Source organism: Hemiscyllium ocellatum, chromosome 25, assembly GCF_020745735.1.
Source record: "Hemiscyllium ocellatum isolate sHemOce1 chromosome 25, sHemOce1.pat.X.cur, whole genome shotgun sequence".
NCBI classification, from domain to species: Eukaryota; Metazoa; Chordata; class Chondrichthyes; order Orectolobiformes; family Hemiscylliidae; genus Hemiscyllium; species Hemiscyllium ocellatum.
Genome location: NC_083425.1, coordinates 20,920,429 through 20,940,616, shown reverse-complemented (window position 1 = coordinate 20,940,616; position 20,188 = coordinate 20,920,429). Strand labels below are relative to the sequence as shown.

At 40.4% G+C, this 20,188-nt stretch overlaps 1 protein-coding gene across 1 annotated transcript in view; it reads left to right on the top strand.

Annotated features, from left to right (window-relative positions):
• Positions 1-19,960, top strand: part of arsg (arylsulfatase G) — a 98,156-nt gene extending 78,196 nt beyond the window's left edge. The window contains exons 11-12 of the mRNA XM_060844495.1: positions 18,658-18,748; positions 19,600-19,960. Of these exons, the coding sequence (XP_060700478.1) occupies positions 18,658-18,748; positions 19,600-19,877 (369 nt within the window). The 3' untranslated portion in view covers positions 19,878-19,960. The remainder of the gene's footprint in view (positions 1-18,657; positions 18,749-19,599) is intronic.
• The last annotated feature ends 228 nt before the right edge of the window (positions 19,961-20,188 follow it).

The following is a 20,188-nucleotide window of genomic DNA, read 5'->3' as shown; positions in this document are numbered from 1 at the left end:
CCTGACCTGCACATTTTTGGATTGTGGGAGGAAACTGGAGCACTCAGAGGAAATCCACACAGACATGGGGAGAATGTGCAAACTCCACACAGACAGGTGCCCGAGGTGGGATTCGAATCTGTGTCCCTGGCGCTGTGAGGCAGCAGTGCTAACCACTGAGCCACCATGCTGCCAAGAACATGCAAGTACACTATTCTGTGAGTTCAGCTGACAGTCTTAAATTAGTTGTCAGCACACTTCGTTTCCTGTGCAGAATAATCCAGCACTCGTTGTGTAGTTGCAGCATCACATCTAATATTGGACATTGTATTTTGAATTTTCCAAGTGTGGGCCATTTGAATGCAGTCTGTGTTTTGCTTGTTACAAGCAGCCAAAGAAGTGTGTTGTGGAATTTAAGCCCCAGAAAGTGCCTGCTTTTCACTGACTGGCTGCTTTTGTCAACCCAGGTCATCAATGTCAAGGCCTGTACAATATACTGTCTCTCAATCGCCTGTCAGCTGTTAATAAACTGATTAGCAGTTAGTTGGGTGAGTTAACGCGAATTGATGTATTAGCCACCATCTCACATGCTTATTGACACACCTTTATAGATTATGCCAAAATTCAGCCAAAGAGCTTCTGCTTTTAAATTCAGGAGTAAGGGTTTTTCACTGTTTGGTAGAATTATGTCCTTTTAATTTTATTTCTACCCACCAGCAGGGTTCAATGGGCTGTTGTTCACCTCTCTGTTGAACCTGCAATCAACTAGACTGACTGTGATTGGAAGCATAAGATGCTTGGGATTGAGGACGATCGGTAGGAGAGGCTGGGCCTGGAAAGAATCAAGACCAGGGCACACTGATCTGGTGTGGTCTGGTGCAAAGGCTGAGATCAGGGCCCGGAGAACCTTTACTCAATTGTTTTCTGCCCTTGTCCAGTCCCTCCCCACGTACAGATTCCTCTGATTCTTTACGTCAGTTTCAAAATTGTCAATTTGTGGGCACCAGCCACCGCCTGTTCACCATGGATGTACAATCCTTCTACATGTCCACCTGCCATCAGGATAGCCTTCGGGCCTTTTGCTTCTTCTGGGAAAGAACGTGTGAACCATCACCACCATCCTACAGCTGACATAACTTGTCCTCACTTTGAACAATGTCTCCTTTGACTCCTGCACTTTCTTCAGATCATAGCCATGGATACATGCATGGGGCCTAGTTATTTTTTTAGATTACAGTGTGGAAACAGGCCCTTTGGCCCAACAAGTCCACACCGACGCACCGAAGCGCAACCCACCCAGACCCATTCCCCTACATTTACCCCTTCACCTAACACTACGGGCAAGTTAGCATGGCCAATTCACCTAACCTGCACATTTTTGGACTGTGGGAGGAATCCGGAGCACCTGGAGAAAACCCACACAGACATGGGGAGAATGTGCAAACTCCACACAGACAGTCGCCTGAGGCGGAAAATGAAGCTGGGTCTCTGGCGCCATGAGGCAGCAGTGCTAACCACTGTGCCCGTCTCTTTGTGGGGTTTGTGGACCATTCTCGTTCCAGTCCTATTCTGATCTCTCCCCAAAACCCTTTCTTTGGTACTTTGATGATACCGTTGGTAACATTCCGTACTCATTTGGAATTGGAAATATTTATCAATATTGCTTCCAATTTCCACCCTGCTCTCACCTTTACCTGGTCCATCTGTGACTCCTCAGCTCCTGGACTTATTGATAAAAGGGTTAAAAGGTTGCAAGTGAAGATATTCATTGATGGTTTCACAACGTTCAATATCATTCATGACTCCTCAGATACTGAAGCATCCCATGTCAATATGCAGCAAGGCCCAGACAACAGTCAGGCCTGGGCTGATAAGTGGCAAATTACATTTGTGTCACACAAGTGTCAGACGATAATCATTTTCAACAAGATAAAATCCAGCCATTGCTTCTTGACATTCAATGGCATGACCATCACTGAATCCATCACTTATCATTCACCAGAAACTGCATTGGACCAGGCATATGAATATTGTGCTTACAAGAGCTATAAGATCAAGCCAGCATGGGAAGAGTGAGTCTAACATGGCAGTGAGAGAGGTCATCGGCATCGATGGTACTGATCCTGAGTGGCAGTGAGAGCAGGGGCAGGCATCCCTGGGCAGTGTGGGGCAAGGTTGAGCCTGGAGCAGGCAAGGGTGTGCCCTTGTGAGGAGTATGAGCCCAACATGGCTAGGCATTTATCGACTGTGGTGTTGAACGTCTAACTGTGTTTCTTTGTTTTTTCTACTTTTTAGTAAGAAGGGCTATAATATTTAGTCTTGTTTTCTTTGTTTTTCTGCTTTGTGCCAAGATTCTGTACCTAGGAACCTTACAATGTCATGGAGATGTACAGCACGGAAACAGACCCTGTGGTCCAACTTGTTCATGCTGACCAGATATCCTAACCTAATCTAATCCCAGTTGCCAGCACTTGGCCCATAATCCTCTAAACCCTTCCTATTCATATACCCAGCCAGATGATTTTTAAATGCTGCAATTGTACATGCCTCCACCACTTCCTCTGGCAGCTCATTCCATACATGCACCACATTCTGTGTGAAAACGTTGCCCCTTAGATCACTTTTACATCTTTCCCGTCTAGTTCTGGACTCCCTTACCCCAGGGAAAAGACTTTTATATCTAAGACGGCGCCGTATGTAGTGACTTGTAAACCTTTCACAGTACTCATGTAAGTGCACAATAATAAACCTAATTCAAGACCAGAATTCTGTAATGAGAACAAACTATCTGAATTCCTGAGGCAAAAATCTGAACTATGATGGAATATTATTCACTTGTCTGGACGCATACAGTTCCAATGACATTAAAGAAGCTCAATAGAATCCAGGCTCCTTTGACAGCATCTTCCAAACTGTGACATCTACCACTTGGAAAGAGAGTGTAACAGGCGAAAGAAAAGCTCACCACCTGCAAATTCCTCTTTGATTCACACTCCAACCTGACCTCGAAGTATATCACTGTTCCTCAACTGTAACTGGGCACAAATCCTGAAACTCCCTAACTGTTCTGTAGGTATGCCCACATCATGTGGATTGTAATGGTTCAAGGTGCCAGCTTATGAGCACTTTTTCAAGGCCAAATTAGTGATATTGGCCTAGACAATGATCCACTTGTCCCATGAAATACTTGAAGAAATGTAAAATTAGTAGTCTTTCCCACAGAATCCCAATAGTCCAGAAGCCATATTTTGTCCACGTCTTGGGCAAAAGTATTATCAAATACAGAACTAGCCAAGAAGATTTTCTTTGCATGTTTGAATGTAGTGACAGAGTGGTGGAGTATAGTCTTAATTCTGTGCATTGATGATTTAATACGGAGGTTAGCCTCTTAGCTGTTGGAAGCAAATAAGTTCAACTGTCAGTCAGATGTTCTTGCATATTTCCTTATGACCTGTTCAAAGCAGATTTAAGAAAGGCCCGTGAGCTGACCAACACTTTAGCCCATCATCAACACATGTTTTGGCTGTGAAGTGGCATATGCCACTGACAGAAGACCTTCTTCTGCAGAATCATTTGTTTGCACACAAATACGTTTTTTTTTCTGATTTATTTTCTTTCTATGTACTTTGATTCCCAACAGCCATCTTTGCCTCTCACTTGCACAGAAAATTATGTTCAGAAGTCAGATATTTGTGAAAAAATAAGCATTTACTCAACAACAGAGCTTTTTTTTTGTGGAGACCCATGTTGGATGCTGCCAATTATCGGATTGAATAAGGCTGTATGGAAAATAGGCATTTCTCAGAAGTCAGACTTTTCATACCTGACATAATGCTTGCATTCAGCCGATTCTTCTTTATAAACTGAAGCACTTGAAACTTTGTTTCCATTCTTAAAGCCAGGTAGGTTTAGTCATATTTATTTTGCAGTGAAAGAGGAATAAAAATACAGCCATTCAAAACAGACATTATAAAATGAACATTTGTTGATTGTGAAGTTTCACATATCTACAATTGTCACAAATAGGCAGAGTTTACATCAAAACACCTTGACGCCTAGAATCCTAAAATATCACCCTTGTTTCTGTCATGCCAGTGAGCAGTTTTGTGGCTTAAAAACGGTAAGGACTGATTATTTTGTCTTCATTGATAACAAAGTGGTCATAAAAGATTAGTCGTAATAACAGAGACGAGTGGATGTGATTAGGGGAGACAAGACAATCATGGAAAGGGAGGATGTCCTTTAGGGTGCAAAGACAGAGTGAAAAATTAACTCCAATCAATTTAGTTAGATTTGGAATTACATTAGATTTGACTCATCCGATTAAAATCCCTTCTGCCTTTTCATTCCAGCATGGATTTGTAAAAGGCAGCTATTGTTTGACTAATCTAATTGAATATTTTCTGAAGTTAAAGTGGAGTTTTATGAAGAGAGTGAAGTGGGGCTGATGCTTGTTTGGATTATTGGAATGAATTTGACCAAGTTCGGCTGGAAAGGTTGGTGAATAAATTTGAGGATTATGGAACAGGTGGGTCAGTTTCAGCTTGGCTAAGATAATGGCTCAAGGAAAGAAGATAGCAAATCAAATAATGATTTCTTGAAGGGGAAAATGGTAGACAGTGCAGTTAGGACTTTTGATCAGTGCGAGCACCACTGCTGTTTTTGGTACAAAATGAAAGAGGGATCTAGTGGAGATCTTTGAAGGTGGATTGGTTTGAAATAAGAATGGGATCTTGGGTAGGGATGTTAGGCAGAAATTTTATAAAATTCTGATTAACCCACAACAAGAATAGTGCATTTAATTCCCTACTTTAGGAAAGGTGTGAGGAGTTTGAGAAGATGCATGAATGATTTGCCAGAATGGTTCATGGAGTGAGGGATTTTAGCTACAAAAATAGGTTGGACGTGGTAATGTTTTCCTTGAGGAAAGGAGATTTGAAAGAGATGTATGGATTATGTATAGATTATGACAGATAATGAATGGATTATGACAGATTATGAATGGATACTGTATGGGTTATGATGGTTTATGTATGGATTATAACATTATGTATGGATTATATATGGATTATGACAGATTATGTATGGATTATGAGTGGATTATGTTTGGATTATGACAGATTTAAATAATTCTAACAAAAAAAGCTATTCCCATTAGCTGATGGTACAAGAATGAGCAAACGCAGATTTAAAGCTGTGGACTAGACATACAGAAGCAAGTGAACAAGAACAATTTACTCATTGTATACTAATAACCTGGACACACTGCCTTGAAAGTGGTGAGATGGAGGTAAGCAATGACTTCAAAAGGAAATTGGATAGGCACTTGAGAGAAATGAATTTGTAAGATTACCTCCTAGTGCCTCAAATACATGTAAATGTCGTCTTGTACATGTAAGAGCTGTCTTTGGTTTATTTTGGCTACAGTCAAACTCCAATATTTGTCTGTTTCCTTGATATGCTACAGTACAGAAACAAATTGCATTTGTATATGTATATATACAAAGATATTTTTTATGAACAAAGTATATTATTAAAGTTTAAAAACTTTGGATTAAGTGGTATGGGACTGCTTTGATTGCTATTCAGAAAGCCAACAAGGACACAATAGACTGAATGGTCTTGTTGAGTATCATAATGATTCTGAATTATTAGGTCCCATTTGGGACAGGAAAGAAACTGGGAAGGAAACAAAAACACCAGGGTACCAGGAGAGCTGCCTTAACATTCTACGCGATCCATTAGCCATGGCAAATGAGGTAGTTAAAGAACAGAAGCACAGCTGCTTGGCATAATTGGGGTAGAACTGCACTTGAGACAGACACGGTGAGGTACCAGTGTTAGTGCATGGACTTGGGAGGGCTGCTGGAAAGGATGGGTAGCACAGGTGGGGACTGAACCATTGGCCCACATGTACGAGTCAAGGGGTGAGGAGTAGAATTGCTCTACCTGGTATCCTGTCCTGCATACTAGAGCTGTGCTGATTCCTCGTAAAAGAGTCATACAGTCAATATAGCAATGAAACAGATACTTCAGTCCAACCAGTCCATGTTTAACATAATGCTATCCCGAACTAGTCCCACCTGCCTGCTTCTGGCCCATGTCTCTTCAAACTTTCCTATTTGTGCATCTATCCAGATGTCATTTAAACGTTGTAATTGTACTGGCATTCATCACTTTCTCAGGAAGTTCATTCCACATGTGAACCACCTTCTGTGTAAAAAATTTACCTCTGATGTCTTTTTCAAATCTTTCTCCTCTCACCTTAAAAATATGCCCCCTAGTCTTGAAATCCTTTCTTATCAAACATAAAGACTCCCTTGAGTATTGAATTTACTGGTGTAAGGAGCATTGTAAGATGTTATGATGGTCCTTCTAAGACCATAAGGAATAGGAACAGAAGGAGACCATTTGGCCCCTTGAGCCTATTCCGCCATTATATAGACCGTGGCTGATTTGACATTCCCCGTGTCCATTTTCTTGCATTTTCCCTGTGGCCCTTAATTCTCCTGATGATAAAGACTCTTCCTGTCTTGTTGTGGCTAGTTGATGTTCATGTATCCTCCCTCACTAGTATCCTTACATACGGATGAGGAAGGATACCACTTCGACTGGGACAACACATCCTCCTAGGACAAGTCAAACAAAGACACGCACGCAAATTCCTCAAAGCATGGCATTCCAACCGGAACGCTATCAAAAAACACATCGAGTTAGACCCCATCTATCACTCCCTGATAAAAGTAACAGGAAGTGACTTCACCACAGGAAATGACATCACCAACCCAAAGAAACCCAAGCATACAAATAGAAAGCAGGAATTTTCAGCAGTGCTTTGCCTGAGGCCCTACTAGATGTTACCCAGTAGGGTGATGAAATGTCTGGAAATAAACTTTCAAGGTCAGCAAGCAAACCTACATCCAAAACCTGCATTAATGTCAAAATTCTGAACCTATGTATGAAAAATTGTAAAAGATCTACTTACTTGGTTCTTGGTGTTTGTATCTGTGCAGGCCCTTGTACGGTAATGATTCTGTTAATGTTCAGTTGCTAATGCACATCACCTGAAATAAAATCAATGAATATTAGAAAGAAAAGTGTTACGGTAAGGCAATTCTAAACAAAGATAGTGAGATACAATATGTTTAAGAATTCATCAAAACAACAGGCGAAGGTCATTGAATGGACTTTATGCCAGATTTGAAGGCCAAAATTATCTTCATTGTACTTTTTTATTTGTGTAAATACAGTTCAAAACCAGCCATGAGATTTGGCAAAACTCATGACCTCTTTAAAAAAAAAACTACTATGGAGGACAAGTTGTCAAAACTTGATACATAAATAGGTATTAAATTATTTGGTTTACAGCTGTCTGTTCATGTACCAAGTTAGTTTTTGAGCAATTGTTATTCTTCCCACTCTTACATCGGATCAGTTATTCCCTATGGAATTTCACATGGAAAACCTGTTACTGCCACTCTTTGGCTCTGCGCTTCTAAACTAAAGCTAATTAGGTTTGACTTGTCCCTGGAGACTGTTTGAAATATGACATTTAAAATCACCTTGCTAGAAGCAAAAATAGGCAATCTACAGAAATTATGTAAAAGATCAATTTTCAATGTACTTGAGGATAACATACCATTTTATTATTCAAATGCACATGGCGTTGAGCAACTAAGATGAATAAACAACCATTTTGGAGACATATTGTCGTTTTTGCTGATAGGGAGAGTGATAGTGAACTTTATTGTTTCCCATCATCCCATGAGTTCCTCAAAAAGTATGTATGTTTGGGGAAAAGCTTTACTGTTTGGTGTTGTAAGTTTTAGTAATAGGCACAAAACAGAAGAAAAGATAATGTTTATCTACGAAGCACACTGATATGTAAATATCATGAAAAAACTGTCTCTCACTTGCTCTTAGACACACACATTAATTGATTCTAGCTAACAAAACATCCAACAAGATTGTTAGCAAAATATAAGAAGCAAATCACATTCAGATAAAGTCCTTAAGGTTCAGTAATGCAGGCCTGGTTTGGTTCCCTCCATGGTTCTTTCAAGAAGGAGGAGGTTGGAGGTCTCAAGATATCCAGCCTGGTTTGTAGCCGAGTTTCTTCAGATGAAAATGAACTTAGTTCTCCTTGCACTACTTTAGTTTCCTAGTTGCTAGGCAGAGCTCTATCTTTTATGGCTGGATGAATTGTCCTGTCACTCTCAAGATGATTTGTTCCTGGTTGGTTCTTGGACTAGTAAAAGCTATTAATGAAAGTCAATTTCAATCATGTGTCCCACATGATCAATGCTTCTGTTGTCTGTATAACTGATTCAAAGGCAATGCTACACAATGCATTTGGAATGGTGACTGTTCACACATGCCTGTTCCTCTGCATTTCTGTTTATTGAGTGTTAAAACTGAACACTGTATTACTGGGGCACTATTTTGCAGTCTTATGGTACTGCCACCATGATGTAAGTTTGCTTCCAACAGAGTACATTATTTGATATGGAAATGCCTATGTTATCTCTCATAACTGAAGAAATTGGATGTAGATCATGGTACTGAAGAATCCAACAGACATTTTTCACAGCGAGCAATGGTATGCTAAGGTTACATTCCTTGGGTACCTAGTGTCAAGGCTGGTATAGTATGCTTCCAGTAACCTGTTATTTCCTAAGTGCAGTATGTGATCCTTATGCACCGAGGTCATATTCTATGATGCAGTGATGGTGTCATGAGCATGTGTCTTAAAGGTATACTGACTGAGATAAAACATAACAGTAAATACAAAGAGAATGGAACTATAAATTTCACAAGTGGTTTTGTATTTGAATATTTTTGCAAGGCAGGGCATCTAACCCATTCTTATTTATACTTTAAGGACATTGCAGATGTTTGAATTAATTCTTGGTCTGTGTAGAAATTTCAAACACTAGTCACCTGACTCTTAAATCCCGCTATAATGGGAAATTATTCAATTTGACTTTTAAAAATAGACAAAGTCTACATATTGAAAGTTGAGAATATGACTACTGAGCATGCCTGGGTAGAAACGGACCCTGTTGTGCTTGTTTTATGTCTTGTGGCTCGATGCCCATTGCAAAAACTTGAGCTCACAACCTCGGCTAACAGCTTATTGCAGTATGGAAGGAGCTGCATTGTTGGAGATGCCATCTTTTGGAAATGTGGAACCAAAGCCCCATCTTTTCTCCCGAGTGAATATAAAAGATAGCAAACCACTCCTCGAAATTGAAGAGTGAGTTCACCTGTTGCCCTTGCTAACACTTATCGCTGAACCAGTATATAAAACAGGCAATCTGGCCATTTGTTCCAGTACTGTTTGTGAGGGCTTTTGTGCACAAATTGACAGATATATTTTCTATGTTGTGAAAGTAATTATATTTTTTAATTAAATTATGTAATTGGTTAGTAAAGCACTTCACAATGTTTTGACATCATGAAAGGTGCTATTGGAGTGCAGGTTTCTTTTTCTTTGTATATTCTATCTGCTTCCAGTTGATGGGAAAAACTAACACGTCACATCTGTGCAGTTGGACTGTACACAGTAATGTGGATTAACCTGTATTTGTAAGTCTAGTGCCAACTGAATTTTCTGGTCATTTGCTGTCATATATAAAAATATAATATTATGGATCATACATTGGAAATTCACATAGAATTTGAAGATTCAAACCTTTTGTCAAATACAGCTTTGCTTAATTACATTAAAGTCCCTGTGAGTTGCTCGATCTGCTTTAATTAAGAATCAGTATGACTGTGAAACGTTTGATAGCCATCTCAGGTAAATTATCCTAACTGGCTAGAGCCTGAATCTAGTATGAGCAACCATAGAGTCAGGTAAAGGGTTGACCAGTTAGGACTGAGATGAAGAACATCCCAACCTCAACTTGTACCATTCATGACCCCAAAATGTTATTCAGTTATTTTTCTCATAAATCTGTTTAGAGATTTTATTACACACTTCGTGAGGAGGTGGCAACAGTTCAGACTCTCAACAAAGTCTCCATTAATAGAACATAGAACAATACAGCGCAGAACAGGCCCTTCGGCCCTTGATGTTGCGCCGACCTGTGAACTATTCTCAGCTTGTCCCCTACACTATCCCAAAATCATCCATGTGCTTATCCAAGGATTGTTTAAATCTCCCTAATGTGGCTGAGTTGACTACATTAGCAGGTAGGGCATTCCATGCCCTTACCACTCTCTGTGCAAAGAATCTGCCTCTGACATCTGTCTTGAATCTATCACCCCTCAATTTGTAGTTATGCCCTCTCGTACAAGCTGACGTCACCATCCTAGGAAAAGTCTTTCTCTGTATACCGTATCTAATCCTCTGATCATCTTGTATGTCTCTATCAAATCCCCCCTAAGCCTTCTTCTTTCCAAGTCTCTCAGCCTTTCCTTATAAGACCTTCCCTCCAGACCAGACAACATCCTGGTAAATCTCCTCTGCACCTTTTCCAATGCTTCCACATCCTTTCTGTAATGGGGCAACCAGAATTGTACACAATATTCCAAGTGTGGCCACACCAGCGTTTAGTATAATTGCAACATGATATAGCGGTTCCGGAACTCAATCCCTCTGCCAATGAAACCTAACACACCGTATGCCTTCTTAACAGCACTATCCATCTGGGTGGCAACTTTCAGGGATCCTTGCACATGGACTCCCAAGATCCCGCTACACATCCACACTACCAAGAATCTTTCCATTGACCAAGTACTCTGCCATTCTCTTATTCCTCCCAAAGTGCATCACCACATTTAGCTGCATTGAACTCCATTTGCCACCTCTCAGCCCAATTCTGCAGTTTATCCAAGTCCCCCTGCAACCTGTAACATTCTTCCAAACTGTCCACTACTTCACCGACTTTAGTGTCATCTGCAAATTTACTAATCCATCCACCTATGCTTGCATCTAAGTCATTTATAAAAATGACAAACAGAAGTGGTCCCAAAACAGATCCTTGTGGCACACCACTAGTAACTGGACTCCAGACTGAATATTTTCCATCAACCACTATTCGCTACCTTCTTCCAGAAAGCCAGTTTCTAATCCAAACTGCTAAATCACCCTCAATTCCATGCCTCTGCATTTTCTCCATCAGCCTACCATGTGGAACCTTATTAAAGGCTTTCCTGAAGTCCATGTACAACATGTCAACTGCCCTACCCTCATCTACATGCTTGGTCATCTTCTCAAAAAATTCAATGAGGTTTTTGAGACACGACCTGCGCTTGACGAAACCATGTTGACCATTAAAGCCAATCAAATAGTCTGCTTCAGGTGTAGAAGTCACAATAATAGAATCGATACAGTGTGGAAACAGGCCATTTGGCCCAACCAGTCCATATCAACCCTCCAAAGAGTTACTCACCCAGACCATTTTCCCTACCCTATTAGTCTATATTTGCCCTGACTAAATGCACCTAACCTACACACCCCTGAACACTATGGGCAATTTAGCTTGGCCAATTCACCTAACCTGTACTTCTTTGGACTGTGGGAAGAAACCGGAGCACCCGATGGAAACCCATGCTGACACAGGGAGAATGTGCAAATTCCTCAGACAGTCGCCTGAGACTGGAATCGAACCTGTGTCCCTGGCGCTGTGAGGCAGCATTGCTCACCACTGAGCCACCATGTTGCCCATATGCTAATTTAATTATGTCATCAGTGTCAATTAAGGAAGTCATGCACTGTCCTCTGCATTGGTGTGATTCTAGAATTTCCTTTCCCTTTAATTCCTTATAGGTTGGGAAGAAAAAAGTATTTAGTCCCCACAGTGATCAAATGTCCAGGAATAAATTAAGTGGCACTTTTGTCTCTGAGTGTGGGGCTGGTTACACTGGTGAAGCTGTGAGTTCTACCTCAATCAGGATGAAAGATTTACCTTTATTGCTGTCTGGACAATTAGGGATGAAGAATAAATGCTGACTTAGGTAACGACACCCTCATCTCATGAATGAAAATTTGAAAAATGTTCTCATTGCCAAATCGAAGTCTGTATTGTAACTATATTGGAACAACTTGGCTAGTGGCATGAATGGTTCTGGAGCTTAAGCATTCAATAATATTTCTGGAATGTTGTAAAGGCTTACAGCATTTTTAGTATTTGGTGCATTCACTGTTTCTTGTTATCACAAGGAGTGAATCAAATTAGCTGAATCCAGTATCTGTAATGTTGGGGATCTCAGGAGGAGATCAAGATGGATTGTCCACTCAACAATGCTGGCTGAAGATGGCTGCAAGTGCTTCACCTTTGTCTTTTGCATTAATGCACTGGGCTTCCCCAATATAAAAGGGGATATCTTCTTCCAGTGAGTTGTTTAATTATCCACCATAACTCATTAATGGATGTGGCATGATTGCACAGCCTGGAAGAACCATTGGCTGTGGGATCATTTAGCTCTTTCTGTTGCATGCTGCTTACATTGCTTGGCAAAGAGAGACTTTGTGAGGGATATGCAGAAGTAATGTTGAAGAATTGAAGATAGGTCACAAACCTCCAAAAAACCCATCTACCCAATCCGTCAAGCACCCTTGCTTGACAAGTAGTTTTCTGTTTTAGCCTAAGCAGATTGATACATTTTTAGGTATGACTTGTGCTGCTCTTGACGTGCCCTCCTGCATTCTTCATTGAACCAGAATTGATCCCTACACTCACTGGTAATGGTAGACTGAAGGCCAAAAAGTTGTAGGTCGCGGTTGAGTACAACTCTACCACAAATGGTCCACAGTGCTTGTGGATGTCCAGTTTTGGGTTACAAGGTCTGTTTGAAGTCTGTTCCATTTAGCAAGATAGTAATTATTAAGAATGCGATTGCAGAGAACTTGGAAGTGCATGTTAAAATAGGGCTGAGTCAGCACAACTTATTAAAACGGGGTCATGCCTGACAAATCTGTTAGAATTCCTTGAGGACGTAATGAGCAAGTTTGACAAAGGAGAACCAGTGGACATGATCTATTAGATTTCCAGCAGGCTTTGACAAGGTGCCATAAAAGAGGCTGCAAAATAAGATAAGAGCCTGTCGTGTTAGGGTCAAGGTATTGGCATGGATAGAGGATTGGCCAACTGGCAGAATGTGGAGAGTAGGCATAAAGGGGACATTTTTAAGATGGTAGCCGATGACTAGTGGAGTTCCACAGGAGCCTGTGTTAGGATCACAACTATCCAAGTTATACTTTGACAACCTAGTTGAAGGAACTGAGGGCATTGTTTCCCAGGTTTGCGGATGACACAAAGGAAGGTGGCGGGCCAGTTGTGTTGAGGAAACAGGAAGGCTGCAAAAGGACTTGAACAGGCTAGGAAATTGGGTAAAGAAGTGGCATATGGAATATAATGTGGAAACATGTGAGGTGATGCACTTTGGTCAGAAGAATGGAGGTATAGACTGTTTTCTAAATGGGGAAAGGCTTTAGAAAACTGAAGGCCTTGGGAGTCCTCGTTCAGAATGCTCTTAAGGTTAACATGCAGGTTCAGTTGGCAGAAAGGAAAGCAAATACAATTTTAGCATTCATTTCAAGAGGGCTAGAATATAAGAGCAGAGATAAACTGCTGAGATTGTATAAGGCTGTAGTCAGACCACAACTGGAATATTGTGAGCAGTTTTGGGCTCCATATCTAAGTAAGAATGTGATGTCATTGGAGGGGATCCAGAGGAGGTTTACAAGAATGATCCCGGAGATGAAGAACTTGTCATATGAGGAGCAGTTGAGGACTCTGGGTCTGTACTTGATGGAGTTTGGAAAGATAGGTGAGGATCTGATTGAAACTTGCAGAATACTAAGAGGTCTAAATAGAGTGCACATGGAGAAGATGTTTTCCCCAGTACAGGAGACTAGGACCAGAGGGCACAGCCTCAGAGTGAAGTGATGATGCTTTAGACCAAAGATGAGGAGGAATTTCTTCAGCCAGAAGGTGGTTTATCTGTGAAACCCATTGCCACAATGGGCTGTGGAGGCCAAGACATTACGTGTATTTAAGACAGAAATAGATAGGTTTTTGATTGGTAAAGGGATCAAAGGTTGCAGGGAGAAGGTAGGAGAATGGGAATGAGAAACATATCAGCTATGATTCAATGGCAGAGCAGACTCTGTGGACCGAATAGCCTAATTCTGTCTCTATATCTTGTAATCTTATGGTAATGCCACACAACAAAGTGGGGAATGTTCTCAATGTAAAGGTAAGACTTTGTCTCTGTAAGCACTGTGCAGTGACCACTCCTACTGATACTGGGTAGATTGGTGAAGACAAGGCTAAAGGTATCTTTTTTTCCATCTAGTTGTTCACATAGAACCTGCCCAGACATCTCAGTCTACCAGTTCTGTCCTTTAGGACATGTCCAGCTCAGTTATGGTGTTACCAAACCACTCTTGGTGATAGATATTGAAGTCCCCATCCAGAATACATTCTGTGCCCTTTCCACTCTAAGTGCTTGCTGCAAGTGGTGTTCAATTTGGAGGAGCACTGATTCATCATCTGGAAATGGGGAAATGGAGAAGCAAATAGTAATTCTTAAGTTTTTTTCGACAACTCCTTTCTAATTATGTGTATACTTATTCCTGTAGTCATCACCACAATTCCTAACGAGATGCTCAACCAGTACCACTGGCTTAATGGAATTGTATAAGTGGCTAAACAACTGAAATGTCTTCAGGTGGAGACTTCTTTTCCGAAACATTCCGAAAGTTTCTTTTCAAAAATTATTTTTAGCTGCAGAAAATATTGACACAATTTCAAGTCACGTTGAGCATGCTTGATGTGTAGCTAGCAGCAAATTTGTGAGTTTGCTTTTAACATTTAGAATTCTTCTATATGGACAAGGAAAACATTAAAACATAGCAACCATTTGTCCATTACACCCCTTGCCACCTTCCTCTTCTCCTTTCTGGGGATTATCTGTTTTAGAATTTGATGAGGTAAGATGCTGCATTGTGGACATAGCAGCATTGAGAAGAACATTCAAATATACACTGCTGTCTAAACTTACCATGAAATACATTTCAGGACTGACATTTCCAAAATATGTGTCTGCTTAATCTACCCAACCACATAACTTGAATATGTAGTTTACCAGAAACATTTCATAATTTTTGTACAGCTGTGTGCACACTGCACCTAATTCAATTTTGAAACTTCAAATATCTTTTTAAAAATCAGGATGTATGGTATAATCAGAATTTAGCACATACATGACTGTGTAGTGAAGGCTAATAAAGTCATGCACAATGTAATCAGTACAATTTGCTCCGGAGCATGTAAATTATACAGCCTGACATTACTTAACTGGCCCATTTGATGTAACTCATCATTAACTGGTATACATCCTGTCTGTCTAAATAAAGAAATTAAACAAAACAAAGCAAAAATAGTGCTTTGTTGTGCATTGTCAGACACAGCACGGAAACAGCCTCAGGTCCCATCCCATTGATATGTCAGCAAGATATAATTAGCATCAATGTTTGCTTGTTTTTCTTAGGAAGTACATTGCCTGTGGAGATCTCCCTCCCAGTTCTGATTATGATGTTGTTCACTATTTATAGCAATAGCATGTGAAAAGTCTCAACCAGTTATTGACATTGTCTGTCTGAATTAGGTAAATTCTCTCATTAGCTGCTGGAAATGCCCCTAAACATTATGCTCTTGTTATATTTGAACTGTGAACTGTTGTAAGTGCATCTTAGGAATTAAACATTTCTTTAACTTCTCCGCTACTAACTTTTATCAAATATCAGAAAATTTACATTGTATTTCTCATACTTAGAACTGTGGCAACAATTAACTTATTTATTTTTCTTACTCAGAATCAAGAATGACTGATTTGACAGATTCTGAAACAGATGAGAAGTTCATTGTGTGATCTGCCCCATTTTGGGGTGGTGGTGCTTGAGGGGTTGGGTAGCTGTGTTTGGTTTGTGAGCTCCCTTCAGTTCTTCTGTGCCGCCTCTGCATATTCCTGATAAAATCTCTCCATGCATTTGGTGACTTCTAAATGAACCGTCTCCATTTAGTCAGTCACAAACAAGGATCCCCTGCGTGGGTACGTTAGACCTCTTACTCATAGAATCCATACAGTGTGGAAGAAGGCCATATGGCCCATCGAGTTTGCACCAACCCTCTGAAGAGCATTCCATGCAGATCTATCCCTGTAACCCTGCATTTACCATGATTAATCAATCTAATCTGCGCATCCCTGGACATCATGGGGTAATTTAGCATGGCCAGTCCACCTAACCCAGACATCTTTGGACTGTGGGAGGAAACCGGAGTACCTAGTGGAAACTCACACAAACACAGGGACAACATCCAAACTCTACACAGTCACCCAAGATTGGAATCAAATCCAGGTCGCTGGCACTGTGAGGCAACAGTGCTAACCATTGAGCCACCATGCTGCCTTTTGAAGGTGCTTTGAGGATATGCCTGAAAGTTTTCGTTAGGTAAAAACAAGGACTGCAGATGCTGGAAATTAGATTAGAGTGGAGCTGGAAAAGCACAGCAGATCAGGCAGCATCCGAGGAGCAGAAAAATCGCCGTTTCAGGCAAAAGTTTTCATTGCCTCCTTGGATTTATCCCTAACCCCCACCAACCTAGTTCTGAATAGAACAATTATTTTGCTCGTCTGCCATAAGGCATACAATTAAAATGTCCCACCCAGCAGAACTCATTTTGAAGAGTGAGTAATTAATGCCTCAGTGCAAGGCAGGTTAACTTGGCAGAGGACACTGCTATTTTTATCTTGCTTGTGAAGGATCTTGCAAAAGCTTCCCTGGGATGCTTCACCTATGGCGTCAGCTGCTTGCTCTGGATTGCCCAAGTCAGAGGCATAGGGGAGCACGGAATATCATACTTTTGGTCTCATATTTGTGATCTTTGTCTTCAGATTCTCTTTCGTTAGTTCTGCTGGAGCCTCAAAGATGCTAAAAAGGGTCTGCAATTTCCAGGATCTTGTTATTTGTGATAGTTTTATTGTATGTCATCACCTAGCAGGTTGTAGGTGACAGTTTCTGAGAGCAGCAACATTTGTGGAAGATACTGTAAAAGTCTTCATGATTGACAGTCAAAGGTTTCCTTGAGATCTATATAACACTACAGTTGGTGTTGTTGCTAACATTCTATTGACTTTTATGCCCAGCCAGGATTGTGTCTGTACCTCTCCATGGACCTGGAAGGAGCTCCTTGCCCACTGGCAGTAGGGTGTTTAACAGGATCCTTGCAATGAGCTTCCCTGTGACAGATAGTGGGGAGACTCCTTTGTAGATATTGTGTTTTGTGGACTGTTTTGGAAATGTAAGTAATAGCACAGAAATGGTTCTGGGAGCACTTGGGAGGTAAGTGTACAGAGGAACCTTGATTATCTGGCATTCGATTAACTAAATTTCGGATTATCTGAACATGGTCCTGATGCTTGGCTATGTTACCCAGCACTCGATTATGCGGCATTCGACTAATCAAAGGACTCGTGTCCTTTGGATAATCAAGGCTCCCCTGTAACGGGGTTAGGAACAGCATCATATTGTGGGTCTGATAACACTGATTAATGAATGGCAAATCCATTTATAGCATAGTGTTTCACGGCACCCAAATGAAACAGGAAAGATTCTCTGAATCATCTTTATGGCTTTTTCTTTGTTATGAGAAAGTTCTCAGCATTGTATGTTATTTTTCCAGCAAGCAACCCTTGGGTATTCTTTCTAAATAAAGTCTCATTCTCAGAACATGACTTGGTATTTTTAATATGTAATCAGAGCAGTAACGTGAAAGACAAAATTCTCCAGCCCCATCTAATGGGGAATGAAATGGCAGAGAAACTATATAAATGTGGCTATCCTCAAAGAGGAAACTGCTAAAAACCTTCCAGACATAATGAAAGTTAACTTGCAGTTACAGCAAGCACTTAAGAAGGCAAAAGGTGTGAGCATTTGAATATAGGAATATAGAATTGTTTACTGTAATTATATACAGCCTTGAAATTAATGTGCAGTTTTGGGTCTCCTTTCCAAAGATATATTTGCCATTGAGGGAATGCAACAAAGATTCATCAAACTAGTTCCTGGAATGTAAGGACTTCCTGTGAGGAACTATTAAGTGTACTGGGTTGTTGTTCTCTGGAAATTACAAGAATGAGAAGTGATCATAACAAACATGCAAAATTCTGGCAGGACTTGACAGGGTAGGTGATTCCCCTGGTCAGGTGTCTATAAAACCAGGGTATACAGTCTCAAAATAAAAGGCAGGCCACTAGGACTGAGATGAGAGGGGATTTTGTCATGCAGAAGGTAGTGAATCTTTGGAATTCTCTGCTCCAGAAAGTTGTGGAGGCTCAGTCATTGAGTATGTTCAAAACTGGGATCAATAGATTCTACATTTTAAAACCATGAAGGGATATTACAAGAAAATAGTGTTGAAGTAAAAGATCGGCTTTGAACTCATTGGATGGCGGAGTGTGCACAAAAGAGCTGAATGATGTACTACTGCTCTTATTTTGCATGTTCATGTTCTAGTTACATTATATTATTTGTTGCAGTTCTACTTTCTTTCAACCTGGTACAGTAGTTGGCAGCTAGAGCAAGCTACAGTATCTAATTCCTAATTTAGTTTAGATGTTGAAATATATAATATGTAATGATCCCTTGATTCTGTGATATTGCAGGCTCTTTTCCACCCAAACAGTGGAGCAGCTGGACAATTTGGGGATTTGAAGACTATCCGTCTGAAGCAGTACAAAGCTTTCTACCTCACAGGTAAAGAGAAGCCCATACATTCAGTAAATGTGCCATTTCTATATTAGTTAAGTACCTCAGGATTGACATTAAATGGTTATAAACAGCTAAACTTCATTTACTGAAAATGCAGTAGGACATGTAACAGACAGGTGTGCTGATTATAAACAAAGTTGTAGGAGACCTTTAAAATGAGTGGCAATTTTTTAAACATGTTCTGATATGTACTGTCTGTTAAATTTTGAATGTTTGTTTTACTTTCTCTACACAGAAGATTCAGAGGTTCTTTTTTTCTAAACATATTTTTTTTAAAAACCTTGAATTCACAGATTTAAAAATTATTCACCATAACACTGAGATGGAAGGGTACTTGAGGTACAGCCTCAGTTCAACTCTTTCTTTCAGGAGTCAATATTTTAATGTCAATAATTTCACACTCCTATCGTTTTCCAAATTGGTTGAGGTGCTGTACTTATTTTCATCCTGATTTTCATGAAGCTTCATGGAGATTGTGACATTCATGCACCTTGTTAGTTGAGAGCAGAGAAAATCAAACCATGCTGTCTCACTGCTTCATCCCCAGTACAATTGTGCTGAGTTCTTCCTGCAGATTCGGTCAACATGTCAACACGATGCTCCATATGAGCAACTTGTGAAATCTTCACTTTGTTAACTCATGTAATGAAATACTTGATAAGTTTGATCAAATGACTTTGAAGAAATGTTGAGACTGGGATAACAGATTTGTGAAGTTGTCATCATAAGCTTTACTCAAATGAAGTAGTTTTTGAGTACATTGTTAACTTGCAGCAGAAGTAAAACACAGAATTGAGGTTTCGTGCTCACAAGGGATTGTGTTCTTATGGTTTTAGGTGGTGCCAAAGCTTGTAAAGGTAAACAAGGTCCAGAACAATACCATGACCCTCCTCTGATATTCAACCTATTGAATGATACTGCTGAACTCCTACCTCTAGATTCTGCAAGTCTGGAATACCGTACTGTGTTGCCACAGATAAATGTGACACTGAATGACATCCTCTTGGACATCTCTACAGATAACATCTCCTTGGCTGATTATTCGCATGATCCATCTGTGATTCTATGCTGTCAACCAAAGCATGTAGTGTGTAGGTGTGAGAACAAGGCCTGAATCCCATTTCTTTATTTTATGATTTGGAGATGCCGGTGTTGGACTGGGGTGTACAAAGTTAAAAATCACACAACACCAGGTTATAGTCCAACAGGTTTAATTGGAAGCACACTAGCTTTCGGAGCGCCGCTCCTTCATCAGGTGATCGGCAGCGCTCCGAAAGTTAGTGTGCTTCCAATTAAACCTGTTGGACTATAACCTGGTGTTGTGTGATTTTTAACTTCCTTAATTTAGTCATCGTTATGTGGAATGGGTAGTGGGCAAGGTGACCGGAAGTTTTGAGCTTAACTTGAATATGGAAAATAACTGCT